The sequence below is a fragment of the Procambarus clarkii genome, chromosome 89, assembly GCF_040958095.1.
Source record: "Procambarus clarkii isolate CNS0578487 chromosome 89, FALCON_Pclarkii_2.0, whole genome shotgun sequence".
Lineage (NCBI taxonomy): Eukaryota > Metazoa > Arthropoda > Malacostraca > Decapoda > Cambaridae > Procambarus > Procambarus clarkii.
Window position 1 is genome coordinate 13085934 of NC_091238.1, and position 14742 is coordinate 13100675.

The 14742-nt window shown below is 45.2% G+C and overlaps 1 protein-coding gene across 1 annotated transcript in view; it reads left to right on the forward strand.

Annotated features, from left to right (window-relative positions):
• Positions 1–14183, forward strand: part of LOC123773300 (heat shock protein 75 kDa, mitochondrial-like) — a 25902-nt gene extending 11719 nt beyond the window's left edge. Inside the window, exons 2-4 of the mRNA XM_069318188.1 lie at positions 6188–6329; positions 9684–9920; positions 14081–14183. Coding sequence (XP_069174289.1) covers positions 6188–6329; positions 9684–9920; positions 14081–14127 — 426 coding nt within the window. The 3' untranslated portion in view covers positions 14128–14183. The remainder of the gene's footprint in view (positions 1–6187; positions 6330–9683; positions 9921–14080) is intronic.
• Positions 14184–14742: the final 559 nt, after the last annotated feature.

Here is a 14742-nt window from a genome sequence, read left to right on the forward strand (position 1 = left end):
CACTTAGGTAATTACACACACACACTAATAGACCAAGTATAGGCTTAAGGACGCCTCCCGATTAGCACCTAATTAGTAACAACATAATCTCTCCCAACTCGGATCATAATCTCGTCGAAACAAAATATAAAATCATATAACACGACCATTGGGACATACAGCGCAAGGGGACTCTCTAACTGAGTACTTCCACATGTACTTCCACTCATCATTCGTTAAGTGTTGTAGTAATGATCCTCTAGCTAATAATTCCTACTAACTTGTGGATTACAACACAGGTATCGAATTTGGGATGTTTGGGATATTTTGAAAACTGCAGGGGGGTTTGGGCAAAATGTGACCCACCGCCGCTTTCAGTAATTGGCATATTTTTTGTATAAAAAGTCGGAATTTCAAACAGCGAATAGGTGCAGAGAGCCAGAATTTGGGTCCAAAATATGGCTCAGGTATCGAATTTGGGATGTTTGGACTATTTTGAAAACTGCCGGGGGGTTTGGGCAAAATGTGACCCACCGCCGCTTTCAGTAATTGGCAGATTTTTAGTATAAAAAGTCGGAAATTCAAACTGCGAATAGGTGCAGAGAGTTAGAATTTGGGTCCAAAATATGGCTCAGGTATCGAATTTGGGATGTTTGGGATATTTTGAAAACTGCAGGGGGGTTTGGGTAAAATGTGACCCACCGCCGCTTGCAGTAATTGGCATATTTTTTGTATAAAAAGTCGGAATTTCAAACGGCGAATAGGTGCAGAGAGCCAGAATTTGGGTCCAAAATATGGCTTAGGTATCGAATTTGGGATGTTTGGGATATTTTGAAAACTGCAGGGGGGTTTGGGCAAAATGTGATCCACCGCCGCTTTCAGTAATTGGCATATTTTTCGTATAAAAGTCGGAATTTCAAACAGCGAATAGGTGCAGAGAGCCAGAATTTCTGTCCAAAATATGGCTCAGGTATCGAATTTGGGATGTTTGGGATATTTTGAAAACTGCAGGGGGGTTTGGGCAAAATGTGACCCACCGCCGCTTTCAGTAATTGGCATATTTTTGGTATAAAAAGTCGGAATTTCAAACGGCGAATAGGTGCAGAGAGCCAGAATTTGGGTCCAAAATATGGCTTAGGTATCGAATTTGGGATGTTTGGGATATTTTGAAAACTGCAGGGGGGTTTGGGCAAAATGTGACCCACCGCCATTTTCATTAATTGGCATATTTTTGGTATAAAAAGTCGGAATTTCAAACTGCGAATAGATGCAGAGAGCCAGAATTTGGGTCCAAAATATGGCTCAGGTATCGAATTTGGGATGTTTGGGATATTTGAAAACTGCAGGGGGGTTTGGGCAAAATGTGATCCACCGCCGCTTTCAGTAATTGGCATATTTTTGGTATAAAAAGTCGGAATTTCAAACTGCGAATAGGTGCAGAGAGCCAGAATTTGGGTCCAAAATATGGCTCAGGTATCGAATTTGGGATGTTTGGGATATTTTAAAAACTGCAGGGGGGTTTGGGCAAAATGTGACCCAACGCCGCTTACAGTAATTGGCATATTTTTGGTATAAAAAGTCGGAATTTCAAACTGCGAATAGGTGCAGAGAGCCAGAATTTGGGTCCAAAATATGGCTCAGGTATCGAATTTGGGATGTTTGGGATATTTTGAAAACTGCAGAGGGGTTTGGGCAAAATGTGACCCAACGCCGCTTTCAGTAATTGGCCGATTTTTTGTATAAAAACTCGGAATTTCAAACTACGAATAGGTGCAGAGAGCCAGAATTTGGGCCCAAAATATGGCTTAGGTATTGAATTTGGGATGTTTGGAAAACAGCAGGGGGTTTTGGGCAAATGTGACCCACCGCCGCTTTCAGTAATTGGCAGATTTTTGGTATAAAAAGTCGGAATTTCAAACTGCGAATAGGTGCAGAGAGCCTGAATTTGGATCCAAAATATGGCTCAGGTATTGAATTTGGGATGTTTGGAAAACAGCAGGGGGTTTGGGCAAAATGTGACCCTCCGCTGCTTTCAGTAATTGGCGTACCCCTTGCCAACAGGTGTCTAGGGGTAAAGGGGAATAAAACACTGCATAACTTGGGGAAACAATGTATCTACGCTAAGGTTGACAAACATAACAATTAAATAATACAGATAATAGTCAGAAATATTCTTTAGCATGCAATAATATAAATAAAATCCTTATTGAGCAATGAGCAATCACACCAGCACATGAATTCTAATTTGGGAAAATACACAATCATCTAACCAGAGAATTAACCGAGTATTAGCTAAAATAACCATTACCAAGGACTTAACTTAAAACATGTCTCCTCTCGACCAAAGCTGCCAGCCTCTGCCCAAGCGTCGGATCCCAGGGCAGGCGTCTACACAATATCAACTAAACATCTACATAAACTATTGTAGAAATTCTACTAACAAAATGTAGTACTAATATTCAAATCATTATTAATCATAAGAGTATATAATAATGTTACATTACTCAATATAATTTACTGGCAAACAATAATAAGAATTAGTCAAGGTTGAACTATACTCACTCGCTTGACATCAAGTTCCCACACTGGCCACATCCAAATATGGTCAACCCCCCACACGGAGAAACAACATGAAAATACTTGCAAAAGCCTCATACAATATAATGCAACTCAGGCACACAACAGCATGCTACAATATATAAATATACAAGAATCTAATATCATCCAACTTGATACTATAATAATTATAGAACAAGACAATAGTAATATAAGCATCAGGAGTAATGTTAGAATCCTAGTAAGATTCGTAACAGCAGGACTCGGAGTCGAAGGTGTCACTTACTCTACAGGCAGCATAACGGAGGCAAAAACATTGAGCGTTGCCCTGAGACAAGGGGACAGAGCAACCTTCAAACTCTCAAAAAGTGAGTGGAGACCCAGGGGTCGCATCCATTGGACCCCTTTCACCCCTACAGGGCGTCCCAGGGCCCTAAGACAGGTTTTTGTTAAGGGTAAGCCCAGCCAGGGTACTGCTAACTGGCACCCAAGTCTACCAAACAAATTTCTAAAACTGAATCCCCGGGACGTGTCCACACACGGGGGCCAAGCAGGGGGAACCACCGAGCCCAGGAGGTCAAGATCCTAATATACAGGGGGCAGGGGAACAAAAAGCAGGCCCCCCCGCACTAGTTACAAAAGCAGGCCCCCCCCCGCACTAGTTACAAAAGCAGGCCCCCCCCCCACTAGGTACAAAAGCAGGCCCCCCCCCCCACTAGGTACAAAAGCAGGCCCCCCCCCCACTAGGTACAAAAGCAGGCCCCCCCACTAGGTACAAAAGCAGGCCCCCCCCACTAGGTACAAAAGCAGGCCCCCCCCACTAGGTACAAAAGCAGGCCCCCCCCACTAGGTACAAAAGCAGGCCCCCCCCCCCACTAGGTACAAAAGCAGGCCCCCCCACTAGGTACAAAAGCAGGCCCCCCCCCACTAGGTACAAAAGCAGGCCCCCCCCCACTAGGTACAAAAGCAGCCCCCCCCCCACTAGGTACAAAAGCAGGCCCCCCCACTAGGTACAAAAGCAGGCCCCCCCACTAGGTACAAAAGCAGGCCCCCCCCCCACTAGGTACAAAAGCAGGCCCCCCCCCACTAGGTACAAAAGCAGGCCCCCCCCACTAGGTACAAAAGCAGGCCCCCCCCCCACTAGGTACAAAGCAGGCCCCCCCCCACTAGGTACAAAAGCAGGCCCCCCCACTAGGTGCAAAAGCAGACCCCCCCACTAGGTACAAAAGCAGGCCCCCCCCCCACTATGCACAAAAAAAAATGAAAGAAGAAAAACCCTGCAAGAGGAAACGGTACCCAGAAGGAACAGAGCCGGCCACTGTAATATGTGAAAACTAGCTGCGCAGTTACCCTGTGCTCCTACCAGTGCAAAAACTACCAGTTACTCCAAGGTAAAAAGCGAGGAGGAAACCCCAACACTCCCAGGGCGGTCAATTACCGAGCAGCAAAAGACCAACAGAGGTAGTTCCCAAGGTGCCTTGTGGAAGACAACTCCAGTCCCCAAGGGCTGGGGCACTCAGCACTCAGCACTCAGTACAGGGCACTCAGCACTCAGTACAGGGCACTCAGGGAAGGGAACCCTAAGCACATGCAGCCCGAGTACCTGTGAATATTAGATTATTACTCCCAGCTCACACGCCACTGTAAGAGCAGTACTGAACACAAGGCATAGCACAACGAGAGAATCTGGAGCTGGAGCCACACGACTGAGCCTTATCACATCAGCCGAGAACTGGGGTGTGGATCGCTGGCATGAGGGGTCTGGGGCTCCCCCTTCCCCCTCCCGGGGGTGGGGGGGGGGAGCTGAGCAGACAAGTGATATGGCACATGTGACATCATGCTCGTTTTCATTTGGGGAGTTTGAGTCCACTCGTTAGTTTCAGTAGTGGTTTTAACCAGAAGAGGGGACTTGTTTTGAGGCGCTTGCCTTTCTGGGTGCCTGGCCTGGTCAATGGCAGACATAGAATGCTCCAAATCACATGTGCAGTTCTATAGGCTCCTCGTGCCTCATTGAGGGGGCCAGGTTCTTGCTCGTGGTCCCTGGTAGGCCTAAAACTTCATTCACACTGATGCCAAAGTGTAATAATACTGTATACATATCTGCCTGGATAGTTCTGGGAGCCTCCGGGCTCTCACCTAGAAAATGACGTTTCATTACATTCAAAGCTGGTTTTTTATTGTTTTGTGTGATGGAACAAAAAGGAGTTCCCAGAAACCTTGGCAAGATGAGAAGGCTCAACTGTGTCTACACTCGAATTGAAAGGGACAACCCTCGTAGCTGCCGAAGGGATATCCCAAAGAAAAACCCCAACCCTAAACTCGCTACTGGGCCAGGGGCAGGGGAAAAAGAAGGGCAAACCCCCTGCCCAAAGGAGAAAGAAGGAAAAGGAGGTATGGACAAAATCACCGCCTATTCCATGAGCCAAGCATCATTTGCTAGCCCCGGACCTCAAACCGGGGACACAACCTTGACTGCTGCAATCCAGGAACTAAAGACACCAGCAGTTGCTGCCAGAAGCCCTCCAAAATTGGCAGAGTAGAGCAACTTGAAGGGAGCATCCCCTTCATGACTCAGGGCCAAGTTGTCACAGACCCAACAGGTAGCAGTGGAGGCAGGACAAACTGAACATTGCCACAAAGCATGGATGGTGCGCAACCCAGAAATTTGCTCGAAGTGAGAGCAGGGATGGTGGGTGGATCACAAGGACCACCAAACCCATAGGGGTTTTCCAGGGCTTGCAGGGTGAATGTTCCCTGCAGGTATGCCCAGGGCACTGTTATAGCCATGGTGGTAACTCCTATATAATTGTATAGGTTTCCCCTATTAACACCCAATACCACCAGAAAGAGCAAGAGAGAAACCAAAAAGGGGAACATCCATGCCTAGACACTAGGTAAACCTAATAAGTCAGGAATGGCACAAATAAACCCCCCTTAGAGGAATGAGGGCAAAAAGCTCGAGGGCAAAACACCACTGAGCTGAAACCAAGACCAGAGCCAGAACAATGAGAGAGGAACTAGGCACATACATATCAGCATTAGAACTGAGGGTGGAGCAGTTGGCTGACACCTGACTGCCTCCCTCCTTCCCCCAAATGTTGAGGGAGGTGGAGGCAAATGAGCTAGCTCAAGTTTCATGAATTTTCAATTGTTTGTTTACATTGTTGTTCATTTTGGTGGTTTTTGAGGCTGTGGTCTATTTTGTTGCCATTGACTTTCTGGGTGCCTTGCTTTGGTGGTGGCAACAGAAATAAGTTGACAAATTTTTTTCATAACTGCCTTTGCTCCCTGCACCTGTGAGGTGGGTCAGGTTCTGTCAATACGAACTCCACAACTGATGGCACCTTGTAGTTTGGCACTATATCAGTATAGTAGCTTCAGGGAGCCACTAGGGGCTTTCCCCTGAAAAAAATAGGTTGTGGAAATAATAAGACTCAAATAGTAGTTATATCATCTAAGACTAGCCGGTGTGGAACTGTTCCAGGTCTAAAACAGACTTACTTGTTCATCCACACCTTAATCTCTGAACCATTTAGGTTTAAGGTGTTCCACTCAATACAATAATTTAGTGATGTTTGCAATGCTGAACAGTTCTTAGAATTATGATACTGAGGATATAACAGTTAATGTGTTTCTTTTTTCTCCTGTGCAGGAACGCAATGTGGAAGTGTTATTCTGCTACGAGGCCTATGATGTAGTAGTTCTCGTGCAGCTACGGGAATTCACTAACAGGAAAATTGTTTCTGTAGAGAAAGAAAAGCGTCAGGATAAAGAAGCAGTTGATTACGAAGGAAGTAAGAAACTTAACAACTTTTGTATAACTTTTCTAACTGGCTGCTAAGAAGACAGAAAAACATTATGTTCATGAGTTTTTATTCATTCTTTGGTGAAAATTTAAAAAATTTCTGATATTACTGCTAATTCCCTTCCTCTTTTAATTTTGTATATTAATGTGAAATAACTGGTGTCCCATAATTTTCTGTTCTCGTAAGTTTCCAATTGTCTACATTCATCTACAATCTGGATTAATTAAAATTCCATAATGCCCATTGAATCTTTGCACACAAGTGCATTCAAATCATTAATTTTATTTTTAATACTGCTTTTGTTATTGTATTTTCTGTGAGGGAAATTGTCAGCTCTCTGAAGCTATCACACTGAATAAGTGCCATACTACTAGGTGTCATCAATTGCAGAGTTCTGTTGGCCTTCTGTGGACTATGAGAAAAAAGTCCACTACGGGCTCACCATAGCCCGTGCTACTTGGAACTTTTTGTTCCAAGGAACGAATCTTATACAACAAAACAACTATGAGCCAGATCCTGCCCCCCCCCTCAGAGAGGAGCAGGGAGCAATGGCCTGTGAACACTTTAAATAATTGTAAAGTTTATCATCTTTTTCACCATCCAAGGGAAAGCTCCTAGCAAGATAAGCAAATCAAAACAGACTACCGCATGGTTAAAACGAAACCGTAGCCTAAAATTTCCCAAACGAACTCCCCCACAATGAAAACAAAATTTTTTAAAACTAGCCCCCTGCCCCCTTCACTAGTCTGCTGCCCCCCCCTTCTTCACTAGTCTGCCCCCCCCTTCTTCACTAGTCTGCCCCCCCTCTTCTTCACTAGTCTGCCCCCCCTCTTCTTCACTAGTCTGCCCCCCCCTTCTTCTTCACTAGTCTGTCCCCCCCCTTCTTCACTAGTCTGCTCCCCCCTCCCCCATCACTAGTCTGCCCCCCCCCCCCACCTGCCTGGGTCAGCCAGGTCGTGTAGAGTCTAGTTCTATACTGATGTCCGGGCCTGGTAGTCACTTTGCTCTGGCTCTGGTATCCCGTTTTCTTTGGTGTTTTTGCTTTTGAGGGTGTGTGTTCCTATAGGGATGTGTGCGTGAGCCAGGAGTTTAGTGTACTGGAACTGCATGTGCTCAGGGTTTCCTTCCCTGTGCGCTCTGTAAGTACTAGCCTTGCATGGTGAAGGTTATCTTTCCTTGGGGGCATTCAGTCAACACTCCTTTCAGGGGGGCCTCCTCACTTGTGGTGGTCCTCGCCCTTAAGGTAAACCTTTAATCTGTGTTATTAAATAAATTAAATATATTAAAACCTTTAATAAGTAAATCTGTCTTTGTTTTTCCTTGGTTTGGGAGTGTTTTGGTTGGTGGGATGCATTGTGGTCTGTGTGACCAGTTATTTTGTTAAAACAAGCTGTGCCGAAGCTTCTCCCAGGCTACTCATACTCCTGCTGGGGGGGGGGGGAGGTATTTTCATACATGCATGGTATTTTTATGCAGGAGTGGGATATTTCATACCTGTACGTTTTTAGACTTGGGTTCGACTCCCTCTCAATTTTGCTTTCGGGGTTCCTTTGGGTTTCCCTGGGGATAGGCATCTTTCTGGAGGTTTCTGTCCTCATGTCTTCCCCTTTGGAGGAGCATGAGCTTCTGTTGTGTGGCCCAGTTTTTTCCTTGGCTTTGGCCCTGGCCTGTTTTGAGTTCAGGTCCTTCTTATCCTATTTGGTACAGTTCAAGGTTTTTCGGTCGTTCTGGCTAGCTGACACCCCATTGTTTTTCTCACTTTTCTTGGCGCGGCTTTACCGATCCCTGCATGCTGGAGTGGCGTGGAATTGGGAAAGTGTTCTAGGTTTTAAAGGGTCTCGACTTTGAGCCCCTTGATGCCTATCTTTGGCTCCGCCCTTTCTCACAAAAGTTAGTGAGCTGCAGCTTCATGTTATTTCCCTCGCTGTTGGCATTGTTTGTGGTGGATTACCTACGGGCCTGTCGGCACTTGGGTTCTGTCGTAGGCTTGCTGAGCCTCCTTGAGCTCCTTCCAGATTGGCTCTCAGAGAATGTCCGGGTGCTCTGCTCTGGCCAGGAAGAGAGCTATGCACATGAGTTGGTCGAGGTAGGCCATAGATGGAGTCTGAGGCCGGGTTGCATGTGCCACCTGGGGTGGCTTCGTCTGCAATGGGTCGATGCCGTACAATGGCTCGTAATGCCTCAGGATTTGCACCGGCACTTTTGCAGTTTGTCCCACTTCTTCTTTTCTGGCAAAGAATGAGATGGCTGCTTTCCGGAGGGGTCCTTGGGTTGTTGATGCTTGGTTGGTCAGGCTGTGGGTGCATCATGTGTTGTCTGGTTGCGGCTCTCCACCGTCCTTTGCACGCCACGGCTTCTGTGTCTGGGGACACGTTCTGGGTTGATCCGGTCTCCCTCCTTCCCTTTTCCAGGGTTCGGGTCTCCCAGGTCGTCTGTAGGGTTATTCTGTCTAGCCAGCCTACGGTCTATTCCCGTGGTCACGTCATTCGTAAATTTGCTGCTCATTGCTGCCGTCTTCGGTAACATGTCTTGGGCCGAGATTTGGGTGCGGAGTTTTGGGCGGTCGGACAGGGTCCTGGCAGCGCGCTACTTGGTCAATGATCCGAGGCCTGTGTTGCTTTGGGTCGATGGTTGCAGCCAGTTGTCTCGACTTCGCTTTGAGGGGTGAGTGCCAACTGCCTCTGGGGTAAGTCCCTCATGTTTTTGTCGTTTGGTAAGTAGCTCTGAGGAGCTTTGGAGAGCCGGAGGGGCTCCCTCCAGAAAACCAGTGTTGAATGTAATGAAATGCCATTTTCTGGGCGAGACCCGGAGGCTCCCCGGCATCCCTCCCTCCCTCCCTCTGGTCGGCAGTTTTTTGCATGTTTTGACATCCAGCCTCAGAACTGAAGGGTGGATAGCCGGCGTAGGGAGTCTGAGGCTCCCACCAGCTGTGCAGAAAGCGGCACGGCGACGTGTGACGTCATGCTCGTTTCTTTTAGGGGGAGTTCTATCCACTTGTTCGGCCTGTGGTATCAATAATTTCACCAGAATAGGGGTTTGTTTTGGGATGCTTACCTTTCTGGGTGCCTGACCTGGTCGATGGCAGACATAGAATGCTTCCAACCACACGAGGGTTTCTATAGGCCATTGCTCCCCATACCGGGGGCCAGGTTCTGCCTCGTGGTCCCCGGTAGGTCAACAGAACTCCATACACATGACTGATGCCAAAGGCTGACATTAGCATATCAGCCTAGTAAGCTCCGGGGAGCCTCCAGGTCTCACCCAGAAAATGGCGTTTCATTACATTCAACTCTGGGTTTTTATTGCATATAACATATAAATTGTGTCCAATTTTTTTTACAGTGTCAGCTGAGAGTAGTCTTCGTCGTTCCCAAGCAAATGAATTTATGGACTGGCTAAAAACTGTGTTGGCTGGACGATGTTGGGGAGTGAAGGCTACTTCTCGTCTGGAGTCGCATCCATGTGTCATCACTGTGGAAGAGATGGGTGCAGCAAGACACTTCGTACACACTCAATTTACACAGTACCCGAAGACACCAGATACTCACTTTTGCAGCCACAGTTGGAAATTAATCCAAGGTATGAATTTTTGTTTTGGCCTGTAATAGAGAGGGAACATAGACTTCCTTGACCCTCAGCTCTCTCTCTCTCTGACTTGGTCCTCTCTCATTCCTGTTAATCCACTCCATATTTCCTGTATTACAAGTGATGTGGAAAGCATGGGGGATTTTTGTTTATATTGCAGAATGGTGACTGATAGGGGCTAGTGCGTGATGCTTTCCTACTAATCCAGACCCACTCAAATGCACTTGCTATATTTAGATCAACAACACTGCTGATCTATGATTCATCCAGCGTCTAATGTCACTTAGTGGAGAGATTTAGCAAGAGGTCAGCAGCAGATCAACTTTTTCTAAATACCATGTTGGCGATCACGGCAAACAATGATGGTCAAAAAAATTTCATTTACGCAAACTGGCCGCACACTGAATGACAGACTTAAAGAACACAAGAGAAGTGTTAAGTCTGCAGACACTAACAATGCTCTCTTCTGCCATGTGAGGGATTCTAATCATCCCATTGATTGGTCTTCCTACAAAATAATCTTTCCTGCCTCTACACAGACGCTGTCTTGTAGAATTGGCTCTGATACACAATGTACCCAACATGAACTTGAGTCCTGGCTTTGTTGCTGTGGACTCCTCCCTTTCACAGTATATACTCAAATGCTCTAAACTTTCTAACAAACGTGACTTAACATAAGCTTACCCCTTCCATTTATCTTTCTTTCTCTTTCCTTTTCTTTCTCTCTTCTCACCTTTTTCTGTGCATTATCTTCTCCTACGCTCCTTTGCTATCCTCTTCTTATTCTTACTATCTCCTTCTCTTTCGGTGGTTATAATAGGAGCTGCCTCGTATGGGCCAATAGGCCTTCTGCAGTTCTCATTATTACTACTATCCCCTACACCATACTTTCCTCCTCAGCTCTCTCTTGCCTATTTATTGCCTGTCTCTACCTCCTCTTCACAATCGACTTGAGAATGGTCCAGGACGGACCGAAACGTCGTCGTCCCTTCAACTTCTAGTGTGTGGTCTGGTCAACATACTTCTGCCACGTTATTGTGACTCATCGCCTGCATCTGACACTGTCACTACAGTGTGTTGAATGTATTTACACGTTGCAACAATGAATAATGAGAGCAATCATTATATGGATGGCGTAATAACAGGGGAGCAGTAGCGCCTCTGGTGGTCAGATGCTTAACTGTATTAGAGGTTGACAGTTAAGATATTATAGTGAAGTAAGGGTGAGTGGCGCGTCTGGGAGTCCTGCTTCTTAACGTGTGGCTCAGTTGTCGACCAGCCGCCGCCTGGCAAGGGTCATGTTGATTACCAGTGAAAAAAAATAAATGTGTTACAGATATCATTACTCAATCATAATATAGAAAGAATTGTTCGGGGTGTGTACTTCATGTTGTTATTCGTTATTATTTTGTATATTTTATGTATTTAGACAAAATATAGAGGTGATTGTCAGGTGGCAGCCATAGGTGTACCCGCTAGTTAAGTCATTAGGGGCGCTTGTGGTGGCCTTAATAGCCATGCCAATAGTTAGCCAGCAATCTTAAGGTTATCTTGAGATGATTTCGGGGCTTAGCGTCCCCGCGGCCCGGTCCTCGACCAGGCCTTCTTTTTCTTACACATCCCCAGGAAGCAGCCCATAGCAGCTGTCTAACTCCCAGGTACTTATTTACTGATAGGTAAACAGGGTCATCAGGGTGAAAGAAAGTGCCCATTTGTTTCAGCCTCCACCGGGGATCGAACCCGGAACCTCAGGATTACGAATCCGAAGTGCTGTCCACTCGGCTGTCAGGCCCCTTAAAACAACCCAAAGAGAAATCTTCGACATATTTTCATGAAAATCTAAATGAAACGAGAAATTTTGGCCACAGATTGTGTGAAGATGGTGGGGGGGGGGAATTGAGGGGGTGCAGGTTAATATGATGAGCATGATTGAGAATGATGGAAGGAGAAGGGCTCCTATGATGAATTGACCTAAGGGCCACCATCTACAGTGGCCTCGACGGGGACAGGACGGCGGCATCTTGTCAAAGGTCAGCCTTCCTACTCCCTCCACCCTTATTTTATTGAGGATTTGTCTTGTGTATATTGTGAACAAGAGGAATGACTCGGCATTTACGACTTGAGTGGTTAAGCGGGTTCATGGGTTAATAATCCTATGGGGGAAACAACACATCTATTTTCTGTGTTACATTGTGGCTTGTTGAGCTTGAAGCTGTTGTCCAGCCTGTCTGTGTCAAATATGACATTTTAGAGAAGTGGTCTGTATTAATGACCTCCAACTTCGTCAGTATTACAAAGGCCTCGGCTGTTATTTATTTATTTATATAACTACAAGTTATATTGGGTTTCTGATCAACCCGTCCTCTTAAAACTAACGTCACTTTTGGCTGGTATGCGCGGCACTATGGCCAAATTTGGACGTAATTTGAAATGAAATCGACTCACAAAAGTGACGTACTGTTCCGTTTTCTGTTTGAGTCGCCCGGCTTACTCGGCCAGCTTAGAAGAGGATTCTTTCCATTAACATTTTTCATAACGTTTTGAAACTTTATGAGAATTTCCTGCCCACCTAACCTATCAGAGGACCCTTAAGTTATTATTGTTGAAAAAGAAATCCCAAATTTATTTTCATTTTCAAATTACGTCCATATTCGGCCATACGGGTAAACGACCAAAAGCGACGCTATTTTTAAGAGGACAGGTGACAAGGAGTACATAGCACTATGTGTTTACATTCTTGTAAAGCCACTAGTACGCATAGCACTTCGGGCAGGTCCTTAATCTAACAGATAATATTAAGTAAGTAATTTCTAGGACAATTTATAGGCTAATCTATCAAAATCTACAACAATTTAAACATTTATAGTGTTAATCCTTCATTGATTCGTGGTAGTGACAGTTGAACAAGTTCTGGCATGATTGTTGTTGCTGTCTTGAACTTTCTCCAAAGCGGAAAATCATTGATGTGTTTTTGAAGTGAGGTTTCCATATTAGGACCCAGTAGGCCAGATGGGACCACAACAGAGACTCGTACAGTTCAATATTCAACGTTGTTCGTTTAAGTCAAAGATTCGTTTAACTATTCTTAAGGATTGTTTTCATATTAACTGTGAGTCCCAGATGTTCAATGGCTGGTACATCATAACTCCTAGGTAATATTGACTTAAATTTACCAGAGAGCCACCATTTGTCCGTAGTGCCCTCTACGGCAACAGGAAGCAGGCGGCTTGTCAAAGGTTCCCCTACGGTTCCTGTGGAGTTTGTCTATCTGTATTTTGAGCGCGCAAACTGTTGCATTATGACATTAAAGGTAGTTTGATAATATGCACAACGTGTTTTGTAGCTAAGCTAAAGGTGGCATATAATGTTTAGCAACAAGTCACCCTAGATTGTTTAGTGTTAACGACTAGGGCGATGGAGTGGTCATATCAGGATAGCAATTGTGCAGATAAATGGGGAAGATAATTGCAGACGAGGAGTCACAATAACGGGGGCTGAAATATGTTGACCAAACCACACACTAGAAAGTGAAGGGACGACTAGATAATTGTTTATCTAATAGATGGAAGATGTTAATTGTTTGCATCTTGTTTACTCTGCGATATAAAATGGTTTCACCTGTAAATGGTCATTTTTGACAATGTAATCACTAGGCTTCCAACGTTGGTTTAGTGCTCATAGACCATATACTGTACTTGAGAGGTTTTAAACATGTTATTTATATAATTTAGGCCAATAGACAGCTAAATAAATTAATAATACACAGTACGTTTATCTAAGGTTAGCTAAAGGTTTGTTTTAGTGGAAGACCCTAATAAGGTAATGTGTTTCTATGTAACTTTAAAAGAACATTGATGCTTAACCATAGCCTCATGAGTCCAAGACAAAAATGTACTCCATTAGGCTATTGCAGTCTTATCAGTCTTGCCTACTCGCTATTGTTGATACAATCTGTAATTAATCTCCATTGCAATTACACCTTTTCCAGTGATTGGTTCCAGTGTTCTTGAAATTCATAATTGTATTTTCCTACTCGATTGTATTTGAAATAAACTTTATACTTACCCTGGTGCTACATAGCCTTCCCGGTTTGGTGCCTTATTTTAATAATTACTTATACTTGCCCTTAATATATGTAAAAAATATTTTTTCAGGAGTGTGGCACGTGTGGACAAGTGTTGGATCAGAGGAGTCAAGGTAAAGTGCTTATTTAACAACTAGTTCTGGGGAGGAGCGGGTGGAACTAGATGGACGTAGAAAACTTCACATTCTTGTTACACTAACACTGGTTTGTGCCTCGGAGAGGCTGCAGGATCCAGTAAGTTCAGTAGAACTTCGGTTTCAACTCCTTTTGACCATGTCGTAGCTCAGTCGATTACGGCAGCGTCTGGGATGCTCTCGGATGCAGGTTTGAATCCTCGTCCCGGCCCTTGTGGATTTGTACACTCTTGTTAGCAGGCTGAGAGCTTTTCTTTCCCATAGATTTATTTATAGAAGAGTTAGCAATAAGTCGGCTGGGTTTATTAACGTATTGTTTTTAGGTCCCATTTACCCCCTCCCCGCTCAGCTCGTTGTCGCCGTGTGGGGGCTTAGTGGGCGGCTGCCGGAGTGTGATGCTCCTTGGGACAGTCCTCTGTCCTTTTCTAGCCTTGTGCTCCTGCTGCCGTCCTCTCCAATTCTGCTGGGCATCTTTTCCTTTTCCTTCTGTTTCGTTTTTCTCCCCCCTCTTCTCCTATCTGCTTGCCGTTTCCTGCCGACCTTTTGCTCGTTCTGGTTCTTCCCTTGGACTTCTTCTATTTTGACGCCCGGGTGCTTG